We start from the raw sequence: 27,436 nt of genomic DNA, 5'->3' as shown, positions 1-27,436 counted from the left end.
CTAGATAAACGGAAACTGCCCAATCATAGTCAGTATGCGCTCTGGATCGAATGCTACCCACAATCAGTGCCAGAAAGAGGTTTGTTGGTAAGAGAACCAAAAACACTATAAAATGGAACCCTAGCAGAACCCCCAGCCAACCTTCCAGGTGAGCAAAGAAAGATTATAAACTATTGATACTGTCCAACATTTTGCTTCTTATCTCTCTACGTAGCATGGCTCATGGGCCACATTGTTAACTGATTATGGTGCCTATTGCAATACTTTTCATAAGGCCCTCTCTATTTTTACAAATAACTATTAAAAGTTATGATTTAAGGAGTCAAGTCAGTGAAGGCGTTCTTTCAAAGTTGTTGATTCCCCTGCTACTGTGATATCTGGTTGGAGTGCAAGAATAGCCAGCCACAAAAATCCATCTGCCCCTAGCTTTCAAAGAGCATAATGCACTTGTTAGGTCAAAATGGCTCCAACTTTGGTTCACTGCACTTGAGCACAATGTAAAGTCAGAGGAAAGTGAACAGATCATGTGCGGAAATGAACTGCAGCTTGCATTGACGTGAAGAGCTGGGAGAGCGGTCAGTCAACCTGGACTGGGTGCGGATAGTGTGAGACTTAGTAAGCCACCCTGATACCTTCGAATTGGTGATTTGCATACTGAGAATACTGAACGTGATCTCAATGATTTTAATAAGAAAATGTCCTTAAAACACTAAGCAAGTACTATAGTATCATGCCAAGGGTTTAATGGCGAAAAAACTGGTGATAGGTTCTCTTTAAGATAAGCCTCATCAATAACACTGAGGTTTGTGTTTACAGATGAAAGAACAAGGGAGGTATCACTTGTCTGACCTTATTAAGACCAAGTCCTTGGTCCTGGACTTTAAGCCTGCACCATTATATATATATATATATATATATATATATATATATAGCCACGGTTTAAAACTCCTGCAACCTAGCAGGAGCAGCTTGGGTGTTTGACTGTCAGATACAGCTGAAGACCTCGAGGAGAAGGCAGACGAGGTTCATAACCATTTCTGCCTTCTCACTTCCAGTGCTGTTTCCTATGTTGGACTTAGCGATCCCATGATTGCTGAGAATTCCGATCCAGCTCTGCCAGTGACTATAGTTCTTTAAAGGGATGTTTTCTTCTGTACTTGGGGCTCTTATGGATGCCCCAGTTACAGTAGAAAACTGTGAAATAAGGAAAATAAATGAAATTGTAAATGACCCCCATAGATCATATATGACATCTCGGCAGATATATATGTTAAGACCATATATACAAAAATGAGTAAAATAAGTAGTCAGAAGGCATGATTATGTATGGACATTTCCAGTTTCAGAAAACGAAGGATTAGGTTTGATTGGAAAAAATGTTTTGTCTTTCTTTCTGGACATTTTCTAGCTTCATGTTGCTCTCCAGTGATGTTTGTTAAGCCTTTTGTGTTGCTTCTTTTTCTAATTTTGGCTTGTGTTAATATTATTAATATTACTGGCAATTTTTTAACTATTCTTTTACCAGCTATGGATTGTCCGGTGAACAGCACATATAACTCATGTGGAAGTGGTTGCCCAGCCTCATGCCAGGATCCAAAAGCTCCATCCAACTGTTCTAAACCTTGTATCGAAACCTGCGAATGTAATGCAGATTTTGTGCTGATTGAAGGAACATGTCAACCAAAGAAAAACTGTGGTTGCTTTTACCAAGGCCGATCCATGAATCCAGGTGACTCATTTTGGAATGATACCATCTGTCAAAAAAAATGTTATTGCAATCCTTTGACTCGTAAAGTCGAATGCAAGAATACTAAATGTGCAACTGGAGAAAAGTGTTTCGTTAAGGGTGGAATCCAAGATTGTTATCCAGTCAACTATGCCTCCTGCACAATTTCAGGAGACCCTCACTATGTCACCTATGATAACCTGCATTACGACTTCCAGGGAGTTTGCCAGTACCTGTTGTCAGGGCTTTATAATGAGACTAATAATTTAGTTGATTTTGAAGTCATTGTGCACACTGAAAATCAAGGAAGTCTTCTTGTCTCATTCGCCACTGGCATTACCTTCAGGATATTTGGAATAGAAGTCAAAATCCTCAGAGAATACCCAGCAGTAGTTTTGGTAAGTTCATACTTGGTGTGATCATGTTTACATGACTAGATTTATGACCTTCTGCTTTCGTCTACAAAACATTTAAGAGATTCATTAGATCTTTTTGGAGATAAACATGCATAGTTTCTTATTTTAGGTGAATGGAATAAAGTCCAACCTTCCACTAGCACTGAGGCCAAAGTTTGGTAGTATGAGCATCTACCAGTCTGGAAGACAATGCATTGTTCAGACCAATATTGGAATTCGTGTAACATTCGACTGGCAGTCAAGAGTTGCCGTAACTCTCCCCTCAACATACTCTGGATATGTTTCGGGGCTCTGTGGAAACTACAATTACAATTCTACAGATGACCTGAGTGATCGCGATGGTAAAGTTCAGTCTGATATTTCTTTGTTCGGTTATAGCTGGAGAGAAGGTGCAAATGCCGATCAATGCAAAATTGGTAAGGAATTTAACTGCACCAATCTTCAAGCTTTGGAAAAGCAGCAGAAAATGAATCTGAAGGAGTGCGGCATGGTGCTAGACCCGAAGGGTCCCTTTAGAAATTGCTATTCCGTAATTGATCCCGTAGATTACTTCAAGGACTGTGTTTATGATTTGTGCGCATTTGGTAAAAGGCAAGACCTCATCTGTAGAGTATTGACCGGTTATGTTGCCTCGTGTCAGGAAGCTGGAGTTGTCATCTATGACTGGAGAACCAATGATGTCTGTCGTAAGTATATTCATGATTAGTGGCTGTATTTCTCGGGGTGTCATTGGCAAAACCAAATTAAAGATACCTACTGTGCCTACTAGCTTATCAGCATTCGGCTACAATAGGGATAGCACTGACATGCTGTAGCTAGAATTGTACATCTCATTCAATACCTCTATAGATGTTCATAATAATAGTTATTTCTATTAGGTAATTTATTTATTACCAAAGTCCAAGGGCTTAGGAGGCCCATGGCAATCTAAGTAAACATGTTCTATACTTGTCAAGCCAAGGATGGGTAGACATAGGTCTCACTGTTATTGTAAAAGTAAAGAAGACAGGCGCTTTATAAGGCAACCCCCTTGGTACTAAGAATTTGGAAAGAAACCACCATGGCCCTAAGAGTGTCCCCTTTGTATGGATCTGCACACCTTTTTGCGTTGTGCAGAGAGACCAACACCTATGTAGGTATGTAGATAGAGGCTGTAGCAGTCTTCCCTTGCTGGAATCACCAAGTCCATAACATGATCATCTAAATGAGGAAATCAAGGGTAAAAAAAAGCATGGACCACGCTAACTCTTCTTTTTTACCCTTTTTTACCTCATTTAAAGATCCCAATATGACTCTAGAGCTGAGCCTGATTTCAGCAATCAAAAAGGCTCACAAGCATCACATATTTATGGTCCTCTTTTGAAAAAACACATCAAAGAGAGATTAAAAATTTGCTCAGTATCACAAACCATAAGTCATTGTGCCATAATACAGATTTGTACAAGCTTTAACCCTTTGCAATCCAATTTTGGATTCAGGGTTTCCTAGGGGGCTTTCTATTTCTGACATTATACAATGGCGCCATCTGCTGGCTAGAGCCAGTACTGCGGTATGAGACATGCTGGAGAAGCCCCCAACAACAGAGCAGCTAGTAATTTACAGTAAGAATACCCTGCTGGATGTCTTCTGACATCTGAGCTGTACAGCCTTCAATCAGAATGTCTTTAGACGTCAGACAGTGGATTGGAAAGGGTTAAATTGTACATAGCCAATATGGTATCTATAGAAGCCCATAGAGCCATACTGTTCCCTTCATATAGTGGCACAGAGAGATTCTGACAGTGCTTCCAGGGAAGATACCTCTGTAATACAGTATCATACACAGATACTGTATGATGACACACAAACATACCGCCACTCTCTAGTAAAAGCCGAAATGACTCAGTGTGCCGCCATGTATACTCAGTACCAATGACTTTCTTGTGTGCATGAGGGCTGAACCTTAGCAGCGTAAAACTATCATGCAGTCAGCAGTATGTATTGATGGAGATTGTGCAATCTTTGAATTATATAGTAGATAGTAGATCTTCAGGTGTCTGTCATCCAGAACCTTGGCCGATCAGCTGTTCGCCCAGCCATTGCACTTATGCACTGAGTTTATTTCTGCAGGAAGTAAACAGATCCATTCTTACTGCGGTGGCAAGATTTGGTTTTGCTTGCAAAGTTCCTATTTATTTTAATGTAAGAAAAAAGTTGTCTTTTTCCTACAGAAATCAGCTCAATGCACAAGAGTTGGTTCAATGAACAGCTAACCAGTGGGGGCCTTGGGTGATGAACCCCAGCTGATCTACTACTGATGACCTGTCCAGAGCATAGGCCATCAATAGTTTATAACTGGAGAATCCCTTTTACCTTTTCCAATCCACTGTCTGACGTCTAAAGACATTCTGATTGAAGGCTGTACAGCTCCGATGTCGGAAGACGTCCGGCAGGGTATTCTTACTGTAGATTACTGGCCGCTCTGTTGTCAGGGGCCTCTCCAGCATGTCACATACTGTAGTCCTGGCTCTAGCCAGCAGATGGCGCCATTGTATAATGGCAGAAAGAGAAACCCGACTAGGAAACCCCGAATCCAAAATTGGATTGCAAAGGGTTAAGTATAACGTGTAACTTACTATTTCTGTGCTCAGGAGTCTATCAGAATCTTGGCAGCCTAAGGAGTCCAGTGGGTGGTCAGTGACTGATAGCTATTTCTATACACAGTCACACAAGGAAGGCTGTCAATCACAGATGGCATGACCACTGGACTTCTGGACTCCTTTGACTGTCAATCTCTGATAGAACCACCCCCTCAACTCCTTAGCATAGAAAGAGCTGAGATTTCAATAAGTAATTTCCAAAAACAATGAAATAATTTGGTACAAATCTTGACTGTTTCTTTTTCAGCAATGTCCTGCCCCCTGAACAGCAGATACAATGTCTGTGCTACGGGCTGCCCTTCCACCTGCTTTTCTTTGTCATTGTCAACAAACTGTGATGCCACCTGCAGTGAGGGCTGTGAATGCGAGCAGGGCTATGTTCTCAGTGGTGCTGACTGTGTGCCCTTGTCCCAATGTGGATGTATCTACAACTTCCAGTATTACATGCCTGGGAATATCTTCTATCCAGATAACACATGTGATAAAAAATGTACCTGCAACAATGGTGGGGCTGTCATCTGTGAGTCTGCCTTGTGTGGCCTCTATGAACAATGTAGCATTGTCAATGGGGTACAAAGTTGCAATCCCGTTGGAAGTGCTGTGTGCTCAGCCATTGGGAAAACAACCTTCAATACATTTGATAATTTTGGCTATGATTTTGATGGAAACTGCTCTTACATAATGGCACAGAGCTGCCTGACCGAAGGTTCAATGCTGACTCCTTTTGTTATCAAAATCAAGAACATAGGAGACTCTGTTACCAACGGCAAGAAAATCATCCTTGAAGTCTATAATTATACGGTCACCCTTTTACAAGGAAATGAAAACAAAATTTTGGTAAGAATTTAGTAAAAAAAATATAACTTAGTATTTGATAGCATAGGCGCCAATCAATATTCAGAAGCTTCCTTACTGTTGTATTCCCATCTTAAAGTGACCCTTCAGTCCTGGAAAAAAAATTGTCCAGGGACTGGACGAGGGAGTTTTATTACCTACTGCTAGAACAGATAAAGCTCAGTCACTTGTTTGTGCTGTTGTCCAAGGAACTATTAGGCTGCATTCACATGGCCAAGCGCGAGCTGTGCCCGAGAATCTCTGGCGCAACTCATATGGGACAGCACATGAATACCCTGTCTATGTGTTGTCCGATGTGCGGGAGAGTGGACATTGCATATCCTACTCTCATCTGTGAATCGGACAAGAATTGGATATGCTGTGAATTTTTTTTTACATGGACATTCAGCGAAAACAAAGTCGCTCATCTGAAAAGACCCATTGATTTACATTCTGTCAGAGTTTTCTCAGTTGCAAACTCGCAGCTAATACTCCCCCATGTACATAGGACATTAAGATCTCATACTATTTATTTTGCATGGCAAAAAGAGTAAATACAATGCCAGAATTGTAATTTTTTTTTATCCCCTTGCCTGTCAGAAAAAAATGGAATAAAAGTGATCAAAAAATCATAAATACCCCAAAATGGTACTAAACAGAAACTACAGCTTGCTCCACACAAAGCAGGTTCTTTCCCAACTCTGTCAGTAAAAAAAAAAAACATTTTGGGGTCCTAGAAGATGGCAACGCAAGAAAGTTTTTAAAGTGTTGCCTTTTATAAAAACATTAAAGCATAACATAAGTTTGATATTGCTCTACTTGCACTGCCACACAGAAAAGGTTAACAGATCATCTTTACTGTATAGCAAATGCCATAAAAAGGCAAAAAACAATCACACAAATTGCTCAATTGCAGAAGGGGAGGATGGGTATGCAGCAGTCTAGAGAGCTGAGCTTGCTTCATACCCAGCAGCTATCAGTTATTTCTCACAGATGCCAGCATCAGAGGGGATTGGGAGAAGGGTAACTTCTGGCTGGACCAACTGCGATGCTATTATGGGAAGCTAATGGGTTGCCATGTCACGTTGGAGCTGGCAAAAAAAGTCCTATATACTGCAATACTGATTGCCTGTACAGTATACTGAAGTATTGCAGTATATTGTACAGGTAATCAGATGATCGTAAGTTCAGGCCCCCTAATAAAAATCTAATAATAAGATTGAATAAAAAATGTTAAATATTACAAAAGAATAAAAATATTAAAAGTTGTAAAAAAAATACACAATGACAGAATTTTTTTTTGTCACCCTGATGCTCAAAAAAATTAAAGAAAGAGTTACCTGCAAAAAAAAACAAAACAAAAAAACAAGCTGTTATAAAGCAGCATTGGTGGAAAAAAAATGTTACGGCAGTCAGAAAGTGGTGACACCAAGCGATTTTTTTTCCTTTTAGTTATATATATATATATATATATATATATATATATATATATATATGTAGATTTTAAGAACTTCCTAAATGTGGTATAGCTGTAATTGTACTCCTGCACAACATGTAGTTAACATTAGAGATGAGCGAGTATATTCGCTAAGGCACATTACTCGAGCGAGTAGTGCCTTAGCCGAGTATCTCCCCGCTCGTCTCTAAAAATTCGGGGGCCGACGGGGGGCAGGGAGCAGCTGGGTAGAGCGGGGAGGAACGGAGGGGAGATCTATCTCTCCCTCTCCCCCCCCCCCCCGCTCCCCCCTGCTCCCCGCCGCAACTCACCTGTCACCGGCGCCAGCCCCCGAATCTTTAGAGATGAGCAGGGAGATACTTGGCTAAGCCACTACTCGCTCAAGTACTGTGCCTTAGCGAGTATACTCGCTCATCTCTAGTTAACATGTCAAGATCCCGCAAAAATGCTGTAATTGCATTTTTTCCCTTTCACCAGACTTAAAATTGTTTAAAAAGTTTCATTACATTATATGGTGCATATAGAAAAGCAAGCTCTCATATAGCTCTTTCGATAGGAAAGAGTGTTATAGCTAGTTGAAGGTGGAGATGAGAAACAAGAATGAAAAAACCAAAAAATTGCTGATCGTTAAGGGGTTAAAAAATACAACCTATATGCAAAAAGCAACAGAAGAATTAAAAAGTTAATGCTTTTGGGAGGCCGGAATGAAAAAATAATGCCTATTTTTATTATTATGCTTCTGATCCACTTCTTTTTTTCTTTACCCAGGTAAATGAAATTCTTCAAAATATCCCATTTGAGTTGCAGGCCGGTAAACTAAGGGCTGACTATTTTGGTGGAGGACTTGTCCTTAAAACTGACTTTGGCTTACTCATCACTTTAGACAATGCCGTTCATGTAACTGTGCCAGCAAACTATCACAATCAGACATGTGGTCTGTGTGGAAACTACAATGATAACATTAACGATGACCTTGGTCCGAGTGACGATGCTGTATCATTTGCTGAGTCTTGGGTGGAAGCTGAAGGAAACTGCATTACAAATGAAGTTTGCATTGGAGCCAACGAAACTTGTTCTAACTGCCCCCAATCAGTACAGAAGGTGTTTTCTGGGGAGAACTTCTGCGGTATTCTTACATCTCCAAGTGGTCCATTCTCACCATGCCACCAAGCGATTGACCCTACAGCTTATCTGAACAGCTGTGTTAATACTCTTTGCACAAAAAGTGGAGAACTTTGTACCATTCTTCAAAGCTATGCAAAGCTTTGCCAGGATGCTGGTATAGCTATAAAACCATGGAGGACAGAATACTTCTGTCGTAAGTACTTGATTCTTATACCAATTGTTAAGACCATGGCCCAAGAATACCAACTTTCCTAACTTCATACAACCCCTTCACTGGGAGTGAAAGCATAAAGTCTCCACATCTAGCCATGACCTCTGATGGTCGGCATCAGCAAGAACTCTTGCTAATGGATAGTTATAGTGGGAGACTCAGGCTTTTACCTGAGACTCCAACTAAGCAATTGTCAAATCCATTCAAGTCAGTCAATTCCAATACAAGCCATGTGTACATGTAGCTTTAATGAGAGCTAGATGTAATGGAGTATGCAAGCAGACTGTGTGTGGGTTATAAAAGGGTTACATTATAATCACCAGTTAATCAAAAGGGAATTACATTGGAGGGCCAACATCCAAGAGGTTATTTGGTGGAGGCCTTCATCTCATTTTTTAGGAACCAGACCTCAACTCACTTCTATTGCAGCTGCATATAAGATAATAATCATAATAATAATCTTTATTTGTATAGCGCCAACCTATTTCGCATCACTTTCAAGCAAGGGAGAATGCAGACAGTATAACAATTACATGCGAAATGCAATCGGTTTGAAACAAACGGGGTGGGGGTGATACTGGAGGTACAAGGGGGGATGAGGCACGGGGGAACAACAGCAGTACAGGAATTACATGTGGAATTCAGTTATTAGGAAACAAATGGAGTGGGGACGGTAAGGAGGAATGAGGAGGGGAAGGTGCAAGAGGTTAGGGAGAGGTTGCAGATGGTGATGAGGTTGGTAATGACAGCTGGAGAACGGGACTGGAGGAGGTGAGAGGGTCACTAGCGCAGGTGGTGGGGTGAGCGGTGGAAAGCAGCCTGGAGACTTCTTCCTCTGTCGTTGGTTCTAACGTAGAAAGTGAGTAGGTGCTGGATGCAGTGCTGAGGGACTAGGATTGTGACTAGTCGGGCAGTTTTCGGAGATTTCTTTTCAGATGTTATTGTTTTTTTCCTTTTGAAATAGGCAGCTAGTTCTCCAGCACTGAGATCAATCACAGGGGCCTGTTCTTTGGGGGTGAGAAGGGAGTGGAAGGTGTCAAAAAGTCGTTTGGGGTTGTGGGATAAGGAGGGGATAAAGGAGGTGCAATAAACTTGTTTGGTATGATGAAGGGCTAGGTTATAAGTTTTTAAGCATGAATTTGAAGTGGAGGAAGTCTGTGGGCAGCTTTGATTTTCTCCACAGCCATTCGGGGCACCAAGAGCACCACCGGTTGAAGCACATTTGGGACATGAGCCAAGGTTGCTGTGGTCTGCGGTTGATGGCTCGGGTCACGGGTGGTGCCGCTTCATCCAGGGCATGTCTCAGGGTGGTGTGGTAGTGTTTGGCTGCCAGGTTACAGCAGGGGTGCAGAGAGATAGGGGACAGGGAGGACTGGATGGTCTCGGCGAACTGTTGGGTGCGGACAGAATGGAAGTTCCTAGAGGTGCGATAAATAAGACGGTCACGGGAGATGCTAGGGTGCTTGATAGAGAAAGACAGGAGGTTGTGGTATGAGAGTGGAAGGGAAGTTAGTAAAGTGTGAGACAAAGCAGAGGTGGGGGAAGATTAAATTGAAAGTGTTGCTGTCTCTGTGAGTGGGTGAGTCTGAGATTTGTGATAAGCCGAGGGAGGAGGTAAGCGTTAAAAGCTGGGAGGTAGATGAGGAGCTGGGGTAGTTAGTAGGGATATTTTAATCCCCAAGGATGAGGGTTGGGATTTTACAGAATAAGAAGTGGGGGATCCAGGTGGCTAAGTGGTCTAGGAACAGGTGGGTGGGACCTGGAGGCTGGTAGATAACTGCGATGAACAGGGACAGTGGGTGGAAGAGTCATAGGGTGTGGACTTTGAATGACTGGAAGGTGAGTGAGGGAGCCAAGGGAATGACCTGGAAGGTAAAGTTTGGGGAGAGAAGGACACCCACTCCTCTGCCACACCTGTTGTCTAATCTGGGGGTGTGGGAGAACTGCAGGCCATCATAGGACAATGCTGCAGAGGAGGTAGAAGCAAACTGCTGTATCCACGTTTTGGGTGAGGGCAAGCAAGTTGAAGTCTTTGGTGGCGAAGAGGTCATGGAGAGTTGGGCGTTTGTTGGCATATGTATTGGGAGTTCCATATGGCGCATTTGAATGGGGCAGGGAGGGCATTTTAGTAGAGTACAGTACAGGATGGGCCTAGGTTGGGGGATATGTCCCCTGTGGCTAGGAGTAGCAATGTAGGGAGGGTGAGCAGGTGGTTGGGGGATTTGTGTGGGTGGCTAAGGTGTTTCTTTGTGGTATGGGTGTCTAAGGAAGGTGAAAAGTGCATGGGAGCTGTGCATGGGTAAGAAGAGGAGGGAGAAGCTGATGTGGATGAAGTGTGTTGGGGTAGGGCGTAGGAGGAAAGTGTTAAGGCTTGAGAGGAGAATAGCGGTGGAGGTTAGTGCAAAGAGGAGGGTATTTTTGTGCAGACTATGGTTGAATATGGGATTTACCAGTCTCCTGCTATGTCGAACTGCGCTGTTTAACTGCATCATTCGACTGCTTAAGACACTTGTTCCCGGGCACTTAGGGCACGCCAACCACATGTGTGGCAATAAGGCTACCACTAGCTTTAGGCCTCCTTCACAGGGGCGACAAAGTTGCGCAATTTTGTAGCATTGCTGCAATGCTACAAATCACATGTATGAGAAGCCCATGATTTCCTATGGGTTACTTCGCAGATGCGATATTTTGTAGCATGTAAAAACCTGCCACAAAAACCTCGTGGGTCCAGCGATATGCCCACAACATGCAAGGTTTCCCTATGGAGCCTTCCTCTCTGTTGCATCGCATTGCACAAAAACATGATTTTTCTGTGGTGCGATGCAACTTTGACAATAGGAAATCCTACTGTAAAAGCCCTAATCAAAGCCGTAGATGCAGAAATTTTTTTTTTGAAAAGCACATACATCACCTAAGAAGCACTGTTAGCCCCATGGCATCTTTCTCTCCCGGGTCCCTGGCACTATTCTCCTTCATGTCTTCTGGCTGGGGTTTCGAAAATCCCCACCTCCTGGAAGTGCTGGCTGTGATTGGCTAAGCGTCAACCAATCACAGCCATTCATCGAGCACTGGCTCTGATTGGCTAAGCATCAGCCAATCACAGCCAGCGCTTCCAGGAGGCGGGGATTTTCAATCCTCGGCCAGAAGAGATGAAAAAAACAAGTTCCAGGGACCCGGGGAGAAGCTGCAGAGGGGCTCTGTACAATGCTTCTAGGTAATGTATGCTTTAAAAAAAAAAAAAATTATTCTGCAGTTAGGGTATATTTTGGGGATAGGGCTTATATTTCAAACCCCTACCCCTCTTCCAAAAATCTTCGAATGTGGTGCTACAAAGTCGCGCGACTTTGTAGCACCACATGCGACTTTGTAGTGCTGCAAAATTGTAGTATTGCTGCAAGAAGATGCAGCGATATTGCACCGACCAGCGATGCGATATTGCTGCGAATTTCTCACGGCAATGCTGTGCCGCCTGTGTGAAGGAGGCCTTAAAGTTCAGGCTGCAAGACTACAGCTGGGAGTGGCTAGTTAAATTAAACTAGTCAACCAGCTGGCCCCATCTTTGTATAGGTAATAAACAGGATGGGGGGGGTTGGAATAAAGAGGGTTATTGTCCTCTTTGAGTAAACAAAATGTGCCCAGCAACACTACAATTAGACAAAAGAGAGGAGAAATGCTATTGGGGGAGGTGATAGGGAAAAATGCATGATTATGACATTAAATATAAGAGGGGAGGCCATACATTTCTGTGGCCCAGGCTACCAATAGCTCCACATGAGTGGGCACAATGATGTCATTGCATCTTGCAGCTTGCGTGTAAGTCATCTGGTGTGCCACAAGCTAACATTACCCTGTTGTTTGCTAGTAGTGGATAATCAGTTGTCCTGATCTAATTGTGATTTTAACAATTGCATCGTAAGAACTAGGTAGGGAGGGTGAGTGATCAAAGCTCCAAAGCTGGTGGAATCTCTGGGGTATGAGCGCCATGTGTCCTCCCTATAATCCAAACCTATATATAGACTTAGCTCACAAAGTGTAATATGTATGGACGTCCATTGTCTAACACATGTTTATTCTTGTGTTTTCAGCATACACCTGTCCTCAGGAAAACAGTCATTATGAGCTTTGTGCTGATGTTTGTTCCACCAGTTGCTCTTCCTTCTATGACATTACAAGCTGTCCAACAACCTGCTCAGAGGGCTGCCAATGTAACACTGGATATTTCTTCCAAAATGGTCTTTGTGTGACTCCAGACGTGTGTGGCCTATGCATCATAAACTCATCATTTTACAGGGTAAAGAAAGAGTGGAGATGATCAATCTAAGGGCTCAGTCACATGGGCGTTTTTTGGTCCGATTTGCAGACGCGCTTGTGATCTGCAAATATATAGACCCAATGCTTAGCAATGGGATCGGTCACATGGCCGTTTTTTATGCGGATGAGCCGATGATTATATGACACAACGATTCGCAGAACGCATGTAACTGCCTTCTGCACAAAACGATGTTCTTGTATATGCGCTCAATGGGGCCGACGGCAACAGTGCCGACCCCATTGAGAACATATACTAGAGATTGTTCTCCTCTGCCACAGCTGTAACAGCTGTGGCAGAGAAGAAAAATGTTCTTCCATTGAAGTCAATGGAGCCGGCAATACAGCTGGCTCCATTGAAAGCAATGGGCTGCCGGCAAACGCTGTATTAATTTTCAGGGAAGGGCTTAAAATATAAGCCCTTCCCTGAAAACCATGCAACAAATGTAAAAAATAAAAAAAAAATTATACTCACCTTTTTGCAGCTGCTGGAGTTCAGCCGTGTCCAGACTGCAGTTCTCCTGAACTGCTTTCTGTAATATTCAGCAGGTGGGGATTTAAAATCCCCGCCTGTTGGATGGGCTGCCTCTGATTGGTCACAGCCATCAGCCAATCAGAGGCAGCTCTCACTTACCAATTCATGAATTCAGCTGCAAAAAGGTGAGTATATATATATATTTGAATAGGAGATGCTGCGATTTTTTTTTAAATTCTGACTATTCATCCAAGTAAGAAAAAGCCCAAGTGCTACACCCATTCAAATGAATGAGAGCTATTTCTGTCCGATGGAAAAAAGAATGTGTGCATGTATCTTAAGAAGCATTACGTGTAATAAGAGATGATCTCTTTGGAGACGTTGGTGAACAAATGGGATAGGGCGGTATTTACATGGCCAATATTATAGCGTATGTTTTTTGCTTGTTTGCAATGGGTCTATTTACATGAGCAATTTTTCTCGATTTTCAGTCGAGTCTCACAGGAGAATAGGACATGCAGATGTGTGGTCTCCTGCACATCTCACAGAACATGGATGTGTTATCCATGTTCTGTGCAATGTGAGTCATGTAAAAACGGCCTTATGGGATTGACTGCATGCGCCATCCAGTGCTCTTCTAATCTTTTCCACCTTTTTCTTCTTCCTTCCATTTTTTTCTCCTTTTTTGTCTTATTTCTTCGTCTACATTGCTTGCTTTTCCTTCTGCTTTCTGATTCTTTTCTTCACTATCATCCCCCTCCCCCCAACCTCCTTCCTTCTTTTACTTCCACCCATTTTCTTTTTTTTCTTTGTATTTTGCTTCATTTTCTTCTCTTTCCTTTTTTTCCTCCATTTTTACTTTTATTCCTTACTATTCCCTTCTTCTCCATCTTCTTTTTCTGCTTCTTCCTCTTTCCTAATTTTTTTCTCCCCATTCTTCTTTTTTTTCTCTTCAATTTCCTTCTTTATATTCTTTTTTTCTTCGTCTTTACTTTTTCCCCTTCTTGTGTTCCTCTTCTTCATTTTTTTCTTCTTCCTCTTTTTATTCTTCTCCACCGCTTTCCTTCTTTTTGTCTTTTTTTCTCAAATTATTTTGTCTTCTCCCCATACTTTTTTCTTCTACACTTTCCTTCTTGTTCTTCTCTTTCTTCCTCCTCCTTCTCCTATCCATGTTTTGTAAATTTTTACTCTTCCACAGATCAATGACACCATCCTCTCAGAAGACTGCAGCCAGCTTTGTACTTGTACTTCTAGCCATGTGATGGACTGCCGGTTGTACAGTTGTGCCTGTGATCAAATCTGCAGTGTCCAAGCTGGAAAAGTCCAATGCATTCATAAAGGTCAGGCAACGTTTGGCTCCATAACTAAAGAGCTCCATATTATGTATATCTGTGTTTCTGGATTAACTAATTCTACAAATTTAAAGGCTAACTTTTGCATATTTTTGGGGGCAATATACCCACTGGCCCCGTCAACCAATCACATATGTTTCTAATCTTTCTAGAGCCTTGCCAGTCAGTCACATGCAGAGACAAAGAGCACTGTGAGACCATTGATGGGAATGTTCCAGTTTGTGTTCCTGACTATACAAGCTCTTGCACTGCCTGGGGAGATCCTCACTTTACAACCTTTGATGGCTACAATTTTGACTTCCATGGCACCTGCACATATATTCTTGCTGAATATAATGGTTCTGATACAACCTTGGACTTTTTCCGTATTGAGGAGAAGAATGACAACCGAGGAAGTCTAACATCTTCTTCAGTCAGACTGATCAATATCTTTGTATACAATTTCAACATTTCTGTCTTAAAAGATGAACCTGGACAAGTGCGAGTAAGTACCCCTGACATTCATGCTTGGGTGGCTATTATGCGCACATCATAAGGTGGTCATAGAAAGTGTTATCGACTATCATGTTGCCACAGGAAGTTCTATTGGCTTTATAATAGATTGCCTCTATATGTGGCACAGACTTGATTTAGACTCATCTTACTGGGAAGCATGAGAGGTCATATGTGTGGGGTAAAAGTAAGAAAACTGTACCATATATACACCAAACCAATGTGAGGGAGGCCAAGAGGATATGTGGTTTAGCAATTTGGGAAAGCCATTAAAACCCCTTCCTGCTGCAGGGCATACATTTATATCCTGCAGCGTTAGGATCTGTATGAAGGGAGATCGCGAGGCAATTTCCCATCATACACCGCGGGTGTCGGCTGTTTCTTACAGCTGACACCCATCAGCAACAGATCTGATCAGCCGTGCAGCTGATCAAAGCTGTGAGCCCTAAAAAAGATGCTGCTGTAATTTTCTGACAGTAGTATTTAAATCCCCTGAACATCGTCCCGTATGGCCCCCCTAGCAATGAGATCACAGGTAGTCATCCAGGTGTCATGTCAGCTGGAGACCTTCTGAAAGGCCCCTTAGGGCTCAAATGAAGAAATGATAAGGCAGCATCCAGCTGTCGGATCATTTCTTCATTTGGACTCTATCTGGGAACAGGTTCAGGTCCTGATGGCTGCTGCATATTTGGTCTGGCCACAGAGTGGTGAGGAAAGGTGCTGCTCGGGATCAACTGCATATACCATGCCCCTTAGGGCTGCCCTGGCAGAATGCCTATCAAAGCATCGTTGTTGTTCCCTCTGGGGACTAAAAAAAGAAGTAAAAGCAAGATCAATAAAGTTTTACTAATTGTAAAAAAAAATAATACAACTTTAAATCACCCCCCTTTTCCCATATTTATAATAAAAGAATCTGAATCATAAAACAAAAATACATATTTGGTATTGCTGTGTACATAAAAGTCTGATCTATCAAAATAATGCATTATTTACCCCTCCACGATGTACGGCATTAGAAAAAAATAAATAACGAACTCCAGAAATGCACTTTTTTGGTCACCCTGTCTCCAAGAAAAAATGCAATAAAAAGCAATCAAAAAGTTGTATGTACTGTAAAACAGAAACTACAGGACATCCCGCATAAAATGAGCACTCGCACAACTACGTCAATGGAAAAATTAAAATGTTATTGCGCGCAGAAGATGGCGGCGGAAAATAATTAAAAGAAAATGAAATGTCTTTGAAAAAAAATAAAAGTAGTACAGCAAAAAAATATATATAAGTTTGATATCGTAGTAATCGTACTGACCCACAGAATAAAGTTATGTCACCTTAGTTGCAGTTTGTGCGCCGTAGAAACAAGACGCACCAAAAGATGGTGGAATGTCATTTTCTTTTCATTTTACTCCACATAGAATTTTTTTTCCGTTTTTCAGTGCATTATATGGTATGTTAAATAGTACCATTAAAGATTACAAGTTGTCCTGCAAAAAACAAGCCCTCATACAGCGACGTCGATGGATAAATACAGGGGTTATGATTTTTTAAATGGGGGAGGAGAAAACGAGTCTTATCTCTTTGGGCTCTAAAATTCAGTGTTCCCGATCTTTATTTACCCCAACATCAACAGTTGGAGGAAAGTTGAGTAGGCCCCTATACATATTAGAGTGTCATCCAAACTCACAGTTTTTGACATCTAAACGCAAATTCGAGGGAAGCTGTCACCTCCCAACAGCACCATAAACTATTTTACGGTGCTGTTGGGAGGTGACAGGTTCCCTTTAAGAGCTGCTTCCACTCACAGACCTGGTACATCCATGGATTATATGAGCAACTGTTTATGGACAACTAGTCTTTACCTACTATTCCCGATTACAGCTGATTGCCACACCTACTTCTTTTTGTCTCGTGAAGATTGTAGAAAATGATCCAGAACCAAAATGAAATGAATGTTGGCGCAATGATGAGATTTGTATTTTCTTATTTTTTTATTTTCTTTAAATCAGTGTTTATTGTAATTTTCACAGAATATAACAGAAAGAGATTTGTATTTTCTGTACTATGTTCCACCAATTTTTTGCTTTAAAAAAAACATTAAAACATTAAAAAAATGTTTTTGATTTTTAGTTAAATGGGGAAATTAATAATCTCCCACTGGTTACCGACCAAATCTCTGCCACTCAAAGTGGAGCATATGTAGTCCTGAAAATGGATTTTGGTCTTAAAGTGGTATATGATTACAACTCATACGTGGAAATCACAGTCCCAAGTAGTTATTATGCCACCCTTGGAGGTCTCTGCGGAAACTTCAATGGAAACCCTAGAGATGACAAAGTATCTCCTGACAGCGAACAGCTAACTGTGATAACCATGTGGGCGCAGTCATGGAAAGTCTCTGATAGCGATGAGTTCTGCTGGGACATTTGTCAGGGAAACTGTTCTCAATGCAATGAGACTCAAAAGACCTTCTATGAAGGAGAAAAGTACTGTGGTCTTCTAGAAGCCGATGATGGACCTTTCGTAGATTGCCACAATAACGTCAGCACAGCTGTATTCTTTGACAACTGTGTCACAGATGTTTGTAGCCATGATGGGCTTGGCCTGTGTCAGGCTTTTGAAGCCTATGTGACACAGTGTAGAAAACGAGGAGTGCTCCTTCAGAACTGGAGAAATATTACAGGATGCGGTAAGCTCGAATTTTACTTTACTCAAATTTTTATTTTCTGTTTTTGACTTTTTTAGTGATACAATTTAGATTTTTCAATATAACTGTTGTTTTACATTGACATTTCTTTAATTCTTTGCTAGGTATGAATTGTGCTGAGAACAGTCACTATGAATTCTGCGGCACTGCTTGTCCAGCCACCTGCTTTGATAGAACGTCTCCAGACCACTGCACAGAACCATGCCTGGAAACATGTCAATGCAATAAGGGATATGTTTCTAGCGCTGGCCAATGTACTGATGTCGCCACCTGTGGTTGCATCTACAAAAATCTTTATTACAAGCCGAGCCAAGAGTTTTGGTTTGACGATAAGTGCAGTGTTTACTGTACGTGTGACCCCTCTCTTGGAATGGTAGTGTGCAAGGAAGACAAATGCCAAGACAATGAAAGATGTATGTTGAGAAATGGGGTCCGAGGCTGTTATCCAGTAAGCTACTCCACATGTGTCAGCACGGGAGATCCTCATTATGCAACATTCGATGGATGGAAGTATGACTTCATGGGGACATGTAGCTATTACTTAACCGGGTTGTGTTCTTCTGTGGATCCAAACCTCACCCCTTTCCAAGTCAATGTTCAAAATGAAAGACGGGGTAGCACAACTGTTTCCTACGCAAAGTCTGTGACTTTAGAAGTGTATAATCAGACCGTCACATTGACCAAGGACTATCCACAAAGAGTTTTGGTGAGTGTTTTACTGGTATAATTTAGAATTTATACTTGTAATGGGTTGCATGATCAGTAAATCAAGAACTGCCATGGTGCATGTCTTCTCCTTAGCCAGACACATGTTAGAGTGCTCATGGACTTAGAGATCCTTAGACAGGAAAAGGACATGGGGGGCCTATCGGAGCATCACTACATGTATGACCAGAAAAAGCATGGGCACAGCCAACACTCACCAGCAATGGTAGAGGCAGGTAGTCATCCACAGGAGGTGGTGTGGCCTTACACTCAGGCTGGCTATGGAGGAAAGCTTGATTGCATGTATATAGGTAATCTGAGGTCACCTTCAGTCACAGAAAGGCAACATTGCGATGCTCAAAAACAGGTTGATTTAACAAGGAACCTTAATAATGCATTACTTGTCCATTAGTAAACAGGCACAGGGCTTGGAGCGTGTTGCGGACCAAATACAAATAGTCTATGTCCAGCCAGCCACAGAGTGTTAGTCGAGCATTTACAGTATAACTTGGCCTTGCAGCAAGGTACCAGTCACTAGAGCCAATGCAAAAGCCATGCCATCACCTCAGTATACTCACTGGCAGACGAGAGTTTCCTATATAGACAATGAAATCCCTGTCAAGATGTCCAGTAAATCAAGGCACTATAGCAGGCTGAAGGTGACTAAGTGGTCAGCGGGGCTGTTATTGTTTCTCCTCTTTTAGAAAATGGCGTTTGTAGAGTTTCTTTTAATAATTGGGTGATGTCAGTCACAACGTCAGCCAATATGACTGTCATGGCTTTGGCTCATAAGTTACTATAGAAGACAACATTGTAACAAGAAGTCACTGTTGACTAACAAACACACAAGTACAATAAAACAATAGGATATAGGTGCACTGCAAAGAGAAGAAAGGCACTAAATGCCGTTACACTCTCAAGGGTACCACACCACTTAGTTGACTAGAAAGTGAGCCTCGTGTGGTGCAGAGTGTAAACTCTTGCCGATGACCTGAAGGTTGCAATTTCAATCCCCGCATGATTCAGGTAATTGGCTCAAGGTTGACTCATCCTTCCGAGGTTGGTAAAATGAGAATCCTGCTTGGTGGGGGGTAATAAGTAATAATTACCTGAAAGCGCTGCGCAATAAGTTGGCGCTATACAAATACCATGATTTGATTTAAAAAAAAAAATTTTTTGACTAGAAGATATCCACTCTGTAAATAACAGTTATGAAGATAGCCAAGCAGCATAACCTAAAGTTCCTGGCACCTGATATATAATCTTTACATTAGCTCTCTATCACATGCTATGTATCATAGTAATGACTACTTATGTGCCAAAGTTGCTGTTGAGCCCCCTTAGGCACACAGGTACCTCTGCACCCTCATAGCTATGCCCCTGAAGACAATAGTGTAGACACTGACTCAAAAATTGAGCAGAAATATTAGAGGACATTTATTTGGACCAGCGTTTCATACTTCAGTCTATGTAAAGTGATCGTTGGGGTAAATGGGACAAATGTATTAAGAGTCGCAAGCCTCCATTGTTTTGCGTCTGATGGCACCTCTATGTCCCAGACTGAGACCTACAGAAGCAATGAGCTACAGTAAGTTTCTGCAATAGTTTATGCCATTTTCTGGCCCAGCGTGAAACTTAAAAAAGACACCATTATGACATATGTGCCACTATACAGTATTTACAATGCTACATACCAGCATTGCATTACAGTACATTAATGAGTACCCAATGGTAAAAGCAACCTGAGGTATGACAGTACAGGAACTTTTACATGGCCCAATGACCAGTCAAGAACATTCCTAGGAATATTCATTTGCCCGATCACTGGGCCGTGTGAAGATGCTGGCGGTCACCCAATGAAACGCTCATTCGTTTGATGAATTCCTTCTTTTTTGCAGTGCAAAAAAAATTATCGTTTTGAGTAGCGCATTTTTTCATGTGAACAGGAAATGTGTAGCTGACAATAGTGAAATTCTTCGGAGATGAATGATGGTATGTACGATCATTTGTCCCCTACTAGATCCTGAATCGGCATGCCTAAAGGCGCGGTAGATGAGCGCTGATCTCATTGATCAAAGCTTGACTACCAGAGTCAATTTAATTGCTCAATGTAAAAGAAACCTTACCAAAAAAAAAAAAAAAGCACAGGTCAAAGATTGTAGAATAGTATTCCCCAACTTGTGGCTCCACCTGTGGATACACTACGAATCCCATCATGCCCTGAGAGACAGGAGACTTGTGGTTTTGCACCAGTTTGGAGACCATAATTATGTACTAAAACTGGAATGTCCTATCTTTCAGCCAACGATTTCTTGCTATGCTATCTCTATCTGTATTGTATCTTATGGTCTCATTTCCACAAACTGCACAAATAAGCAATAAAAATTCTTAACATTGTATTTTTAGGTTAATGGAGTCGACAAATTTTTACCTCTTTCCCTGGAATCCAACAGAATCAAAGTCTTTATTAGAGGGGCTCAAGCTTATATCAGAACCAATTTTGAGCTTACTATCAATTACAACTGGCAAACGTTTGTCCAAGTGATGCTGCCAAACACTTATGCAGATGCACTCTGCGGCCTATGTGGGAACTTCAACCAGAATGCTAGTGATGACCTGATCCCATATGTTACTGAAGAAGATAAAATTAAGTTTGAAGAATATTATAGAGTTGGGGAAACAAGTGAATGTACATCTGGGTGTCTAGCAGACTGTCCAGGATGCAGTCAAGAGGATAGCCTTAAATACTCAGATGAGACGTATTGTGGCATTATCATAAAGCCAAATGGACCTTTCAGACAATGCTATAATGTCATCGACACTTCATCATATTTTACTGACTGTGTGTATGATGGCTGCCTATCTGGAGGTCAATATTCTGTCATATGTGATGCCATTACTAGATATGTCTCTGATTGTCAAGGGAAAGGAGTCACCATTGAAGAATGGAGAGACAATATATGTGGTAAGCGATGTCACCATCTCTTATTAATTAATTACTGTGCCTTCTAAATGTTAATGAATTACAGTGATAACTTCATAATGAGAATGGTGGATGTGAACAGTCAATGGCGGCTACTGTCTTTCCTGAGGAGGGTTTTAATAGGAACACTGGTCATTTTGGGTATGTAGCTACTCTAGAGAGGTGTCAAGTACCCCCAACCCAAAGAAAGTGCTCCTAAAACTATAATTGTATCCTGAATGGCCACTTTTTAGAGATCCTGGCTCTTTCACAATTGAAGATTCCTTGTATGGAAATTAGAACCATGACCCTGGAGCGCAGAATAAAATCACATGCCAAGTTTTTCGTGGATCGTTTTTAGTGTGGATCCACATTAGATGGTAAAATCCATAGATCTGAGCGACTACTAGGGGACAGGATTTTACTGCCAATATTGTGGGGATTTCTTGTGGAGCAGTGTGGAGAGTATACCAAGAATGAAGTGATCGAGGTAAACATCCAGTAAAAGGGGATCCTGTGGGCGTCAGAAGAGGATACTAAGAATGGTTCCGACCAACAGGTACTGCACTGTCAAGTGCAGCTGACTACAATGTTGGTGCTCAAACTAATGTGTCTGAAAACATAACTTGTCATTCCTTAGCATGGATAGGCTATAACAGCAGACGGCCAGTTTCCGCAGTATTGTGTCTAAGAAAATAAAAGTTGAGACTTCAGTGGGCAAAAATTGTATCACTGAGCAGAGAAAAAAACAACACCTGGTCAAATGGATCCAGATTTCTGTTGCACCGTGCTGATGGGAGGTCAGAATTTGGTGCAGGCTACATGAATCAATAAACCCTTCCTGTCAGCTGTTCAGAACATGTCAGTCTCATTTACTTCCAACTTCAAGAAACTACTCTGTTCACATGGGTCAATATTCCTGCAGAGAAATTTCAACAACTAATTTCTGTGGTTCGGAAGGCCAAAGAAGTTTCAATGCGCTACTACAGGGGGGTCTTTAATATAGTGCTTATTCAGTGTTCATTGTGGTGCACCTATTAAAAGTGTGAGTTCTGTGTAAATATCCCATAGAAGCATGGGATGGGATAATCAAACTACTAATGACCACTTGTCAGTGAGTATGTATGTGCTTCTCGTGTTCCGCCCCCTGGTGATGTAATCGCTCAACCCCTGGTGACGTCATCACAGGTCCTACAGTATATAAAATAACAAAAGGAGAATACAAGTAAGCTATTATTATCTCAGACACAACTGAGTGGTCCTGACAGAAGATACCTCCCTCCTCCACAGAGATCTGGTGGGCTGAAGGATCTGTGGTGATGTCACTGGTGTGGGAGGAGCCCAGCTGAGTTTGTCTTGTGTGGGAATCAGGATGGATGTAGTAGAGCTCTAAGTGTGTAATGTGTGGGAATCAGGATTGATGTACTATGTAGCAGAGTTGTTTATGTAATGTGCTGTGTATGTGGGATCATAATGGATGTACCATGTAGCAGACCTGTGTGTAATGTGCTGTGTGTGTAATGTCTGGTGATCAAAATGGATGTAGTAGAGCTGTGTGTGTGATGTGTGGGGATCATAATGGATGTACCATGTATAGAGCTGTGTTTGTCTTGTGTGGGAATAGAGATGGATGTAGTAGAGCTGTGTGTGTGATGTGTGGGGATCATAATGCATGTACCATGTAGCACAGCTGTGTGGCACATTGCACCACCAAAAACACTGGTAATATAATTTCCTAATAATTACTAGTACATGTACTATGGCCGGGAATGTAAGCTCTATGAGGTTTCAATTCAGTAACAAAAGCTGAAAATATTCAGTAAACGAGAGAACATCTGAATGACTTTCTTCTTCTCATTTTAGAGCTAATATGCCCTCCAAGAAGTCATTATGAGCTCTGTGGACCTGGGTGTCATGCTACATGTTCAAACATCATCTCTTCATCAAACTGCCAGAAGTCCTGCACAGAAGGATGTTATTGTGATGATGGCTTTGTGCTCAGTGGAGATGCATGTGTCTCCATTTCTGAATGTGGCTGTGACTACAATAACACTTACTATCAAAGTGGTCAGACATTTTATCAGGATGAGCAGTGCCAAGAACAATGCCAGTGTACAGCCAATGGACTAGTTCAATGCCAGGCCGTATCGTGTGGCCCCAATGAAGAGTGTAAAGTGGTCAATGGAGCCATTGGCTGTCATTCTAAGACAACAGGTGCTTGTCTGATAGGCGGGAACCGTCACTTCATTACATTTGATGGTCTTAGCTACAATCTCCAGGGTTCATGTTCCTACATTTTGACTAAGGTCTGCAGTGAAGACTTGCAACTTGGGAACTTTTCGATTATAGCAGAGAGTGCAAGTTTTGGAGAAGGCAACATATTTGGAATAAGTACCTTGAAAATGACTGTATATGAGTATGAAATCATCATGGACCGAGAGACACAATGGATGGTGATGGTAAGCTTAGATGGATGGGACAATCCAACATGCAGGCAGGGAAGCACTGTATTACCAGGTGGTGGCAAGTAGTTCAGTGCATTTGTATTGTCACTAATGGGCCTCACCATGTAGGGTACATAGAGTTGGGGTAGGGATAAGACATGGCAACATAATTACTGAGTCTCCAATGCTGTTAACAAAGGTTTTTCAAACCAGAATGTCATAGAGAGAAACAAACAACACTTTATACTTACAGTGTGGCCCAGGTGGGTGCCTATAATACAGGTCAGCGTGCAAGCGGCAGCGAAGTCCAGGCATTATCTGTTACTTGGACAGTGGTATCAAGTGGCACTCCCTCAGAGAGGGTTTGCCATGAACAAAATCCAGTAGCATGGCAAAGTGAAAGCATATTTCCTCTTCACAATGCTCTGTCAAAAACTGCAGTATCTCTGGGTCTTGAACTCTCCTACTCCTTCTGACCAAATGTCACTTCCTGAACCTGCTGCAGCACTGCCTGTGTCTGCAACTTGTACAAATTCTAACAACACACATAAATAACCCAATAACCCAATGGCAACTACAACCCATGATAATAGGGGACACCCCCTTACAGTCCCATGAATACAAATTACAGCATAGGTGACAACTTGCTCATTGGTGAGGGTTCAACCGATGTGATCCCCACTAATCCCCACTAACTTGCACTACTACTCCATTCATTTTGATGGGACCATGGAAGATGGCCAAGTTAAAAGCACTTTTTTGCAAACTCAGCAGTCCCACTGAAATGAATGGAATGGTGGTGGCACTGTCTTCATTAAGGGATGCTTTGGACCCCTGTTCTCGGGATTAGTGGGTCGTAGTGGTCAGATCCCTAATAGTAAGCAATAACTTGCTTTTGTGAGACAACCCCTTTAAAGGTCATGAACCGCTTACTAACCATGTCCATGACACACTTGATTAGGGTTTTAAAAAAAAAATTCATTTGAGGAGCCCTTCGTATTTAGTTTTCAGGGCCAGTTCTTAAACTTTAAGTAGTGCCCTAACAGAACCACTCATCTGGCCATAATGCCATAATGCACGATTGGTCACCCCATCCCTGTTTATCTTCAAGGGTTGTATAATAATATATTTTGACACTTTTATTACAGGTCAATGAAGAAATCCGCACGTTGCCTATTATTTTGGACAATGGAAAGGTTGAAATCAACCAAGAAGGCTCAAGTATAGTCCTACAGACTGATTTTGAGGTGGTCGTCCGCTACGATACTATAAACTCCATCCACATCACAGTTCCTTCTGTCTACCAGAATGCTATGTGTGGCCTGTGTGGTGACTTCAATGGTCACTCTGTTGATGACTTACATCTACCATCTGGCCATCTGTCTGTAACCATTGAAGAATTTGGGGCAGCTTGGAGTATAAATGGAGATGGAAAAAACTGTACCTGCGAAGAGAATTGCGAGAGTTGTCATAAGTTGAACTTGACCACATTTAACCAAGACGACTCTTGTGGGTTGTTGCTGGAGGAAAATGGACCATTTGCTGACTGCTATGGGCTAGTCAATGTGACAGACTACTTTAATCTATGTTTATTTGATATGTGTGCAAGCAATGGTCAAACAGAGATCCTATGTCAGAGTCTTCAAGCCTATGCTACAGCATGTCAGGCTGTGGGGGTCACAATTCAGTTTTGGAGGTCATCTGATTTCTGCAGTAAGTGCCTTCATACCTCTGACAACTATTCTTAGTCTAATAAGACCACCATGTATGTATGGTATAGTCACAGCGTGTCACTCTTTGTCTTGTAGGTTTGACATGTCCAGAGAACAGTCATTACGAGTTGTGCACTCACACTTGTGATGTGTCATGCTCTGAGCTCTCCACATCTGGTACTTGCACTGAGCAATGCTCGGAGGGTTGTGAGTGTGATAATGGCTACCTTTTTGATGGAGATAATTGCGTATCCATGGAAAACTGTGGATGCTTTTATAATGGAAGATACTATCATGTAAGTTCAAGCAAGCCCAGCTTTAGGTTGTTTCTCCCATCAATGGTTCCCTTCTGGGATTCCACAGTGGTTCCTAACCAGAGTTCCTAAGAATTATGTTAGTTCATACCTAGAAGACAGCAACTACAGTACCATTTACATTAGGCACAGAATAGCTGTAGAGGTTTTTCAGAAGAAGAAAATGACAAAGTCGGCGCCTGCTAGGGTAAAGAAATTGGGCGTTACTAGTATACCGTTCATTGGCCACATAATACATTCATACCATCCCCAATCAATATAGGGAATGTTTCATCTGGATTTACCCTTCCTTAGATCATATAGGGAATTACAGGATTCTGAGGGCATCAGGTCCAGTCATGCCACCTTCAGTAGTGACAAGTGCAGTACCCAGTAATTCCACACAGATTGTGCACTCCTAAGACTTGCCAGGCCATTCTAAAGTCCAAGTACAGACGTATAGTACATACATTTATATTAGAGATGAGCGAGCACCAAAATGCTCGGGTGTTCGTTATTCGGGACGAACTTTTCGCGATGCTCGAGGGTTCGTTTCGAGTAACGAACCCCATTGAAGTCAATGGGCGACCCGAGCATTTTTGTATTTCGCCGATGCTCGCTAAGGTTTCCTTGTGTGAAAATCTGGGCAATTCAAGAAAGTGATGGGAACGACACAGCAATGGACAGGGCAGGCGAGGGGCTACATGTTGGGCTGCATCTCAAGTTCACAGGTCCCACTATTAAGCCACAATAGCGGCAAGAGTGCCCCCCCCCTCCCAAAAACTTTTACTTCTGAAAAGCCCTCATTAGTAATGCATACCTTAGCTAAGCACCACACTACCTCCAACAAAGCACAATCACTGCCTGCATGACACTCCACTGCCACTTCTCCTGGCTTACATGCTGCCCAACCGCCCCCCCTCCCCCCCACAGCGCACACCAAAGTGTCCCTGCGCAGCCTTCAGCTGCCCTCATGCCACACCACACTCATGTCTATTTAGAAGTGCGTCTGCCATGACGAGGAACCGCAGGCACACACTGCAGAGGGTTGGCACGGCTAGGCAGCGACCCTCTTTAAAAGGGGCGGGGCGATAGCCCACAATGCTGTACAGAAGCAATGAGAAATAGAATCCTGTGCCACCGCCATCAGGAGCTGCACACGTGGGCATAGCAATGGGGAACCTATGTGCCACACACTATTCATTCTGTCAAGGTGTCTGCATGCCCCAGTCAGACCGCGGTTTTTAATTCATAGACACAGGCAGGTACAACTCCCTATTGTGAAGTCCCTGTGGACCGACAGCATGGGTGGGTGCCAGGAAGCCACCGGCAGTACATAGAAATATCCCATTGCATTGCCCAACACAGCTGAGGTAGTAATGTCGTGCTTAATGCAGGTGGGCTTCGGCCCACACTGCATGCCCCAGTCAGACTGGGGTTCTTTACAAGTGGACAGATGTAGGTTAAACTCCGTGTGCACCTACAGCATGGGTGGCTCCCTGGAACCCACCGGCGATACACAAAAATATCCCATTGCATTGCCCAACACAGCGGATGTAACGTCAGCTGTAATGCAGGTGGG

The 27,436-nt window shown here is 42.4% G+C and overlaps 1 protein-coding gene across 1 annotated transcript in view; it reads left to right on the top strand.

The window, feature by feature from the left end:
- Positions 1-27,436, top strand: part of LOC136631931 (IgGFc-binding protein-like) — a 41,907-nt gene that overhangs the window by 2,402 nt on the left and 12,069 nt on the right. Inside the window, exons 2-14 of the mRNA XM_066606423.1 lie at positions 1,526-2,124; positions 2,252-2,828; positions 5,029-5,618; positions 7,840-8,389; positions 12,493-12,698; positions 14,389-14,530; positions 14,695-15,026; positions 17,162-17,720; positions 17,843-18,444; positions 20,850-21,408; positions 23,269-23,864; positions 24,998-25,562; positions 25,658-25,857. Of these exons, the coding sequence (XP_066462520.1) occupies positions 1,526-2,124; positions 2,252-2,828; positions 5,029-5,618; positions 7,840-8,389; positions 12,493-12,698; positions 14,389-14,530; positions 14,695-15,026; positions 17,162-17,720; positions 17,843-18,444; positions 20,850-21,408; positions 23,269-23,864; positions 24,998-25,562; positions 25,658-25,857 (6,077 nt within the window). The remainder of the gene's footprint in view (positions 1-1,525; positions 2,125-2,251; positions 2,829-5,028; positions 5,619-7,839; positions 8,390-12,492; positions 12,699-14,388; positions 14,531-14,694; positions 15,027-17,161; positions 17,721-17,842; positions 18,445-20,849; positions 21,409-23,268; positions 23,865-24,997; positions 25,563-25,657; positions 25,858-27,436) is intronic.

Source organism: Eleutherodactylus coqui, chromosome 6 (assembly GCF_035609145.1).
Source record: "Eleutherodactylus coqui strain aEleCoq1 chromosome 6, aEleCoq1.hap1, whole genome shotgun sequence".
Classification (NCBI taxonomy): Eukaryota; Metazoa; Chordata; class Amphibia; order Anura; family Eleutherodactylidae; genus Eleutherodactylus; species Eleutherodactylus coqui.
Note: the sequence above shows the minus strand (reverse complement) of the source record. Positions and strands in the feature narration are given on the sequence as shown.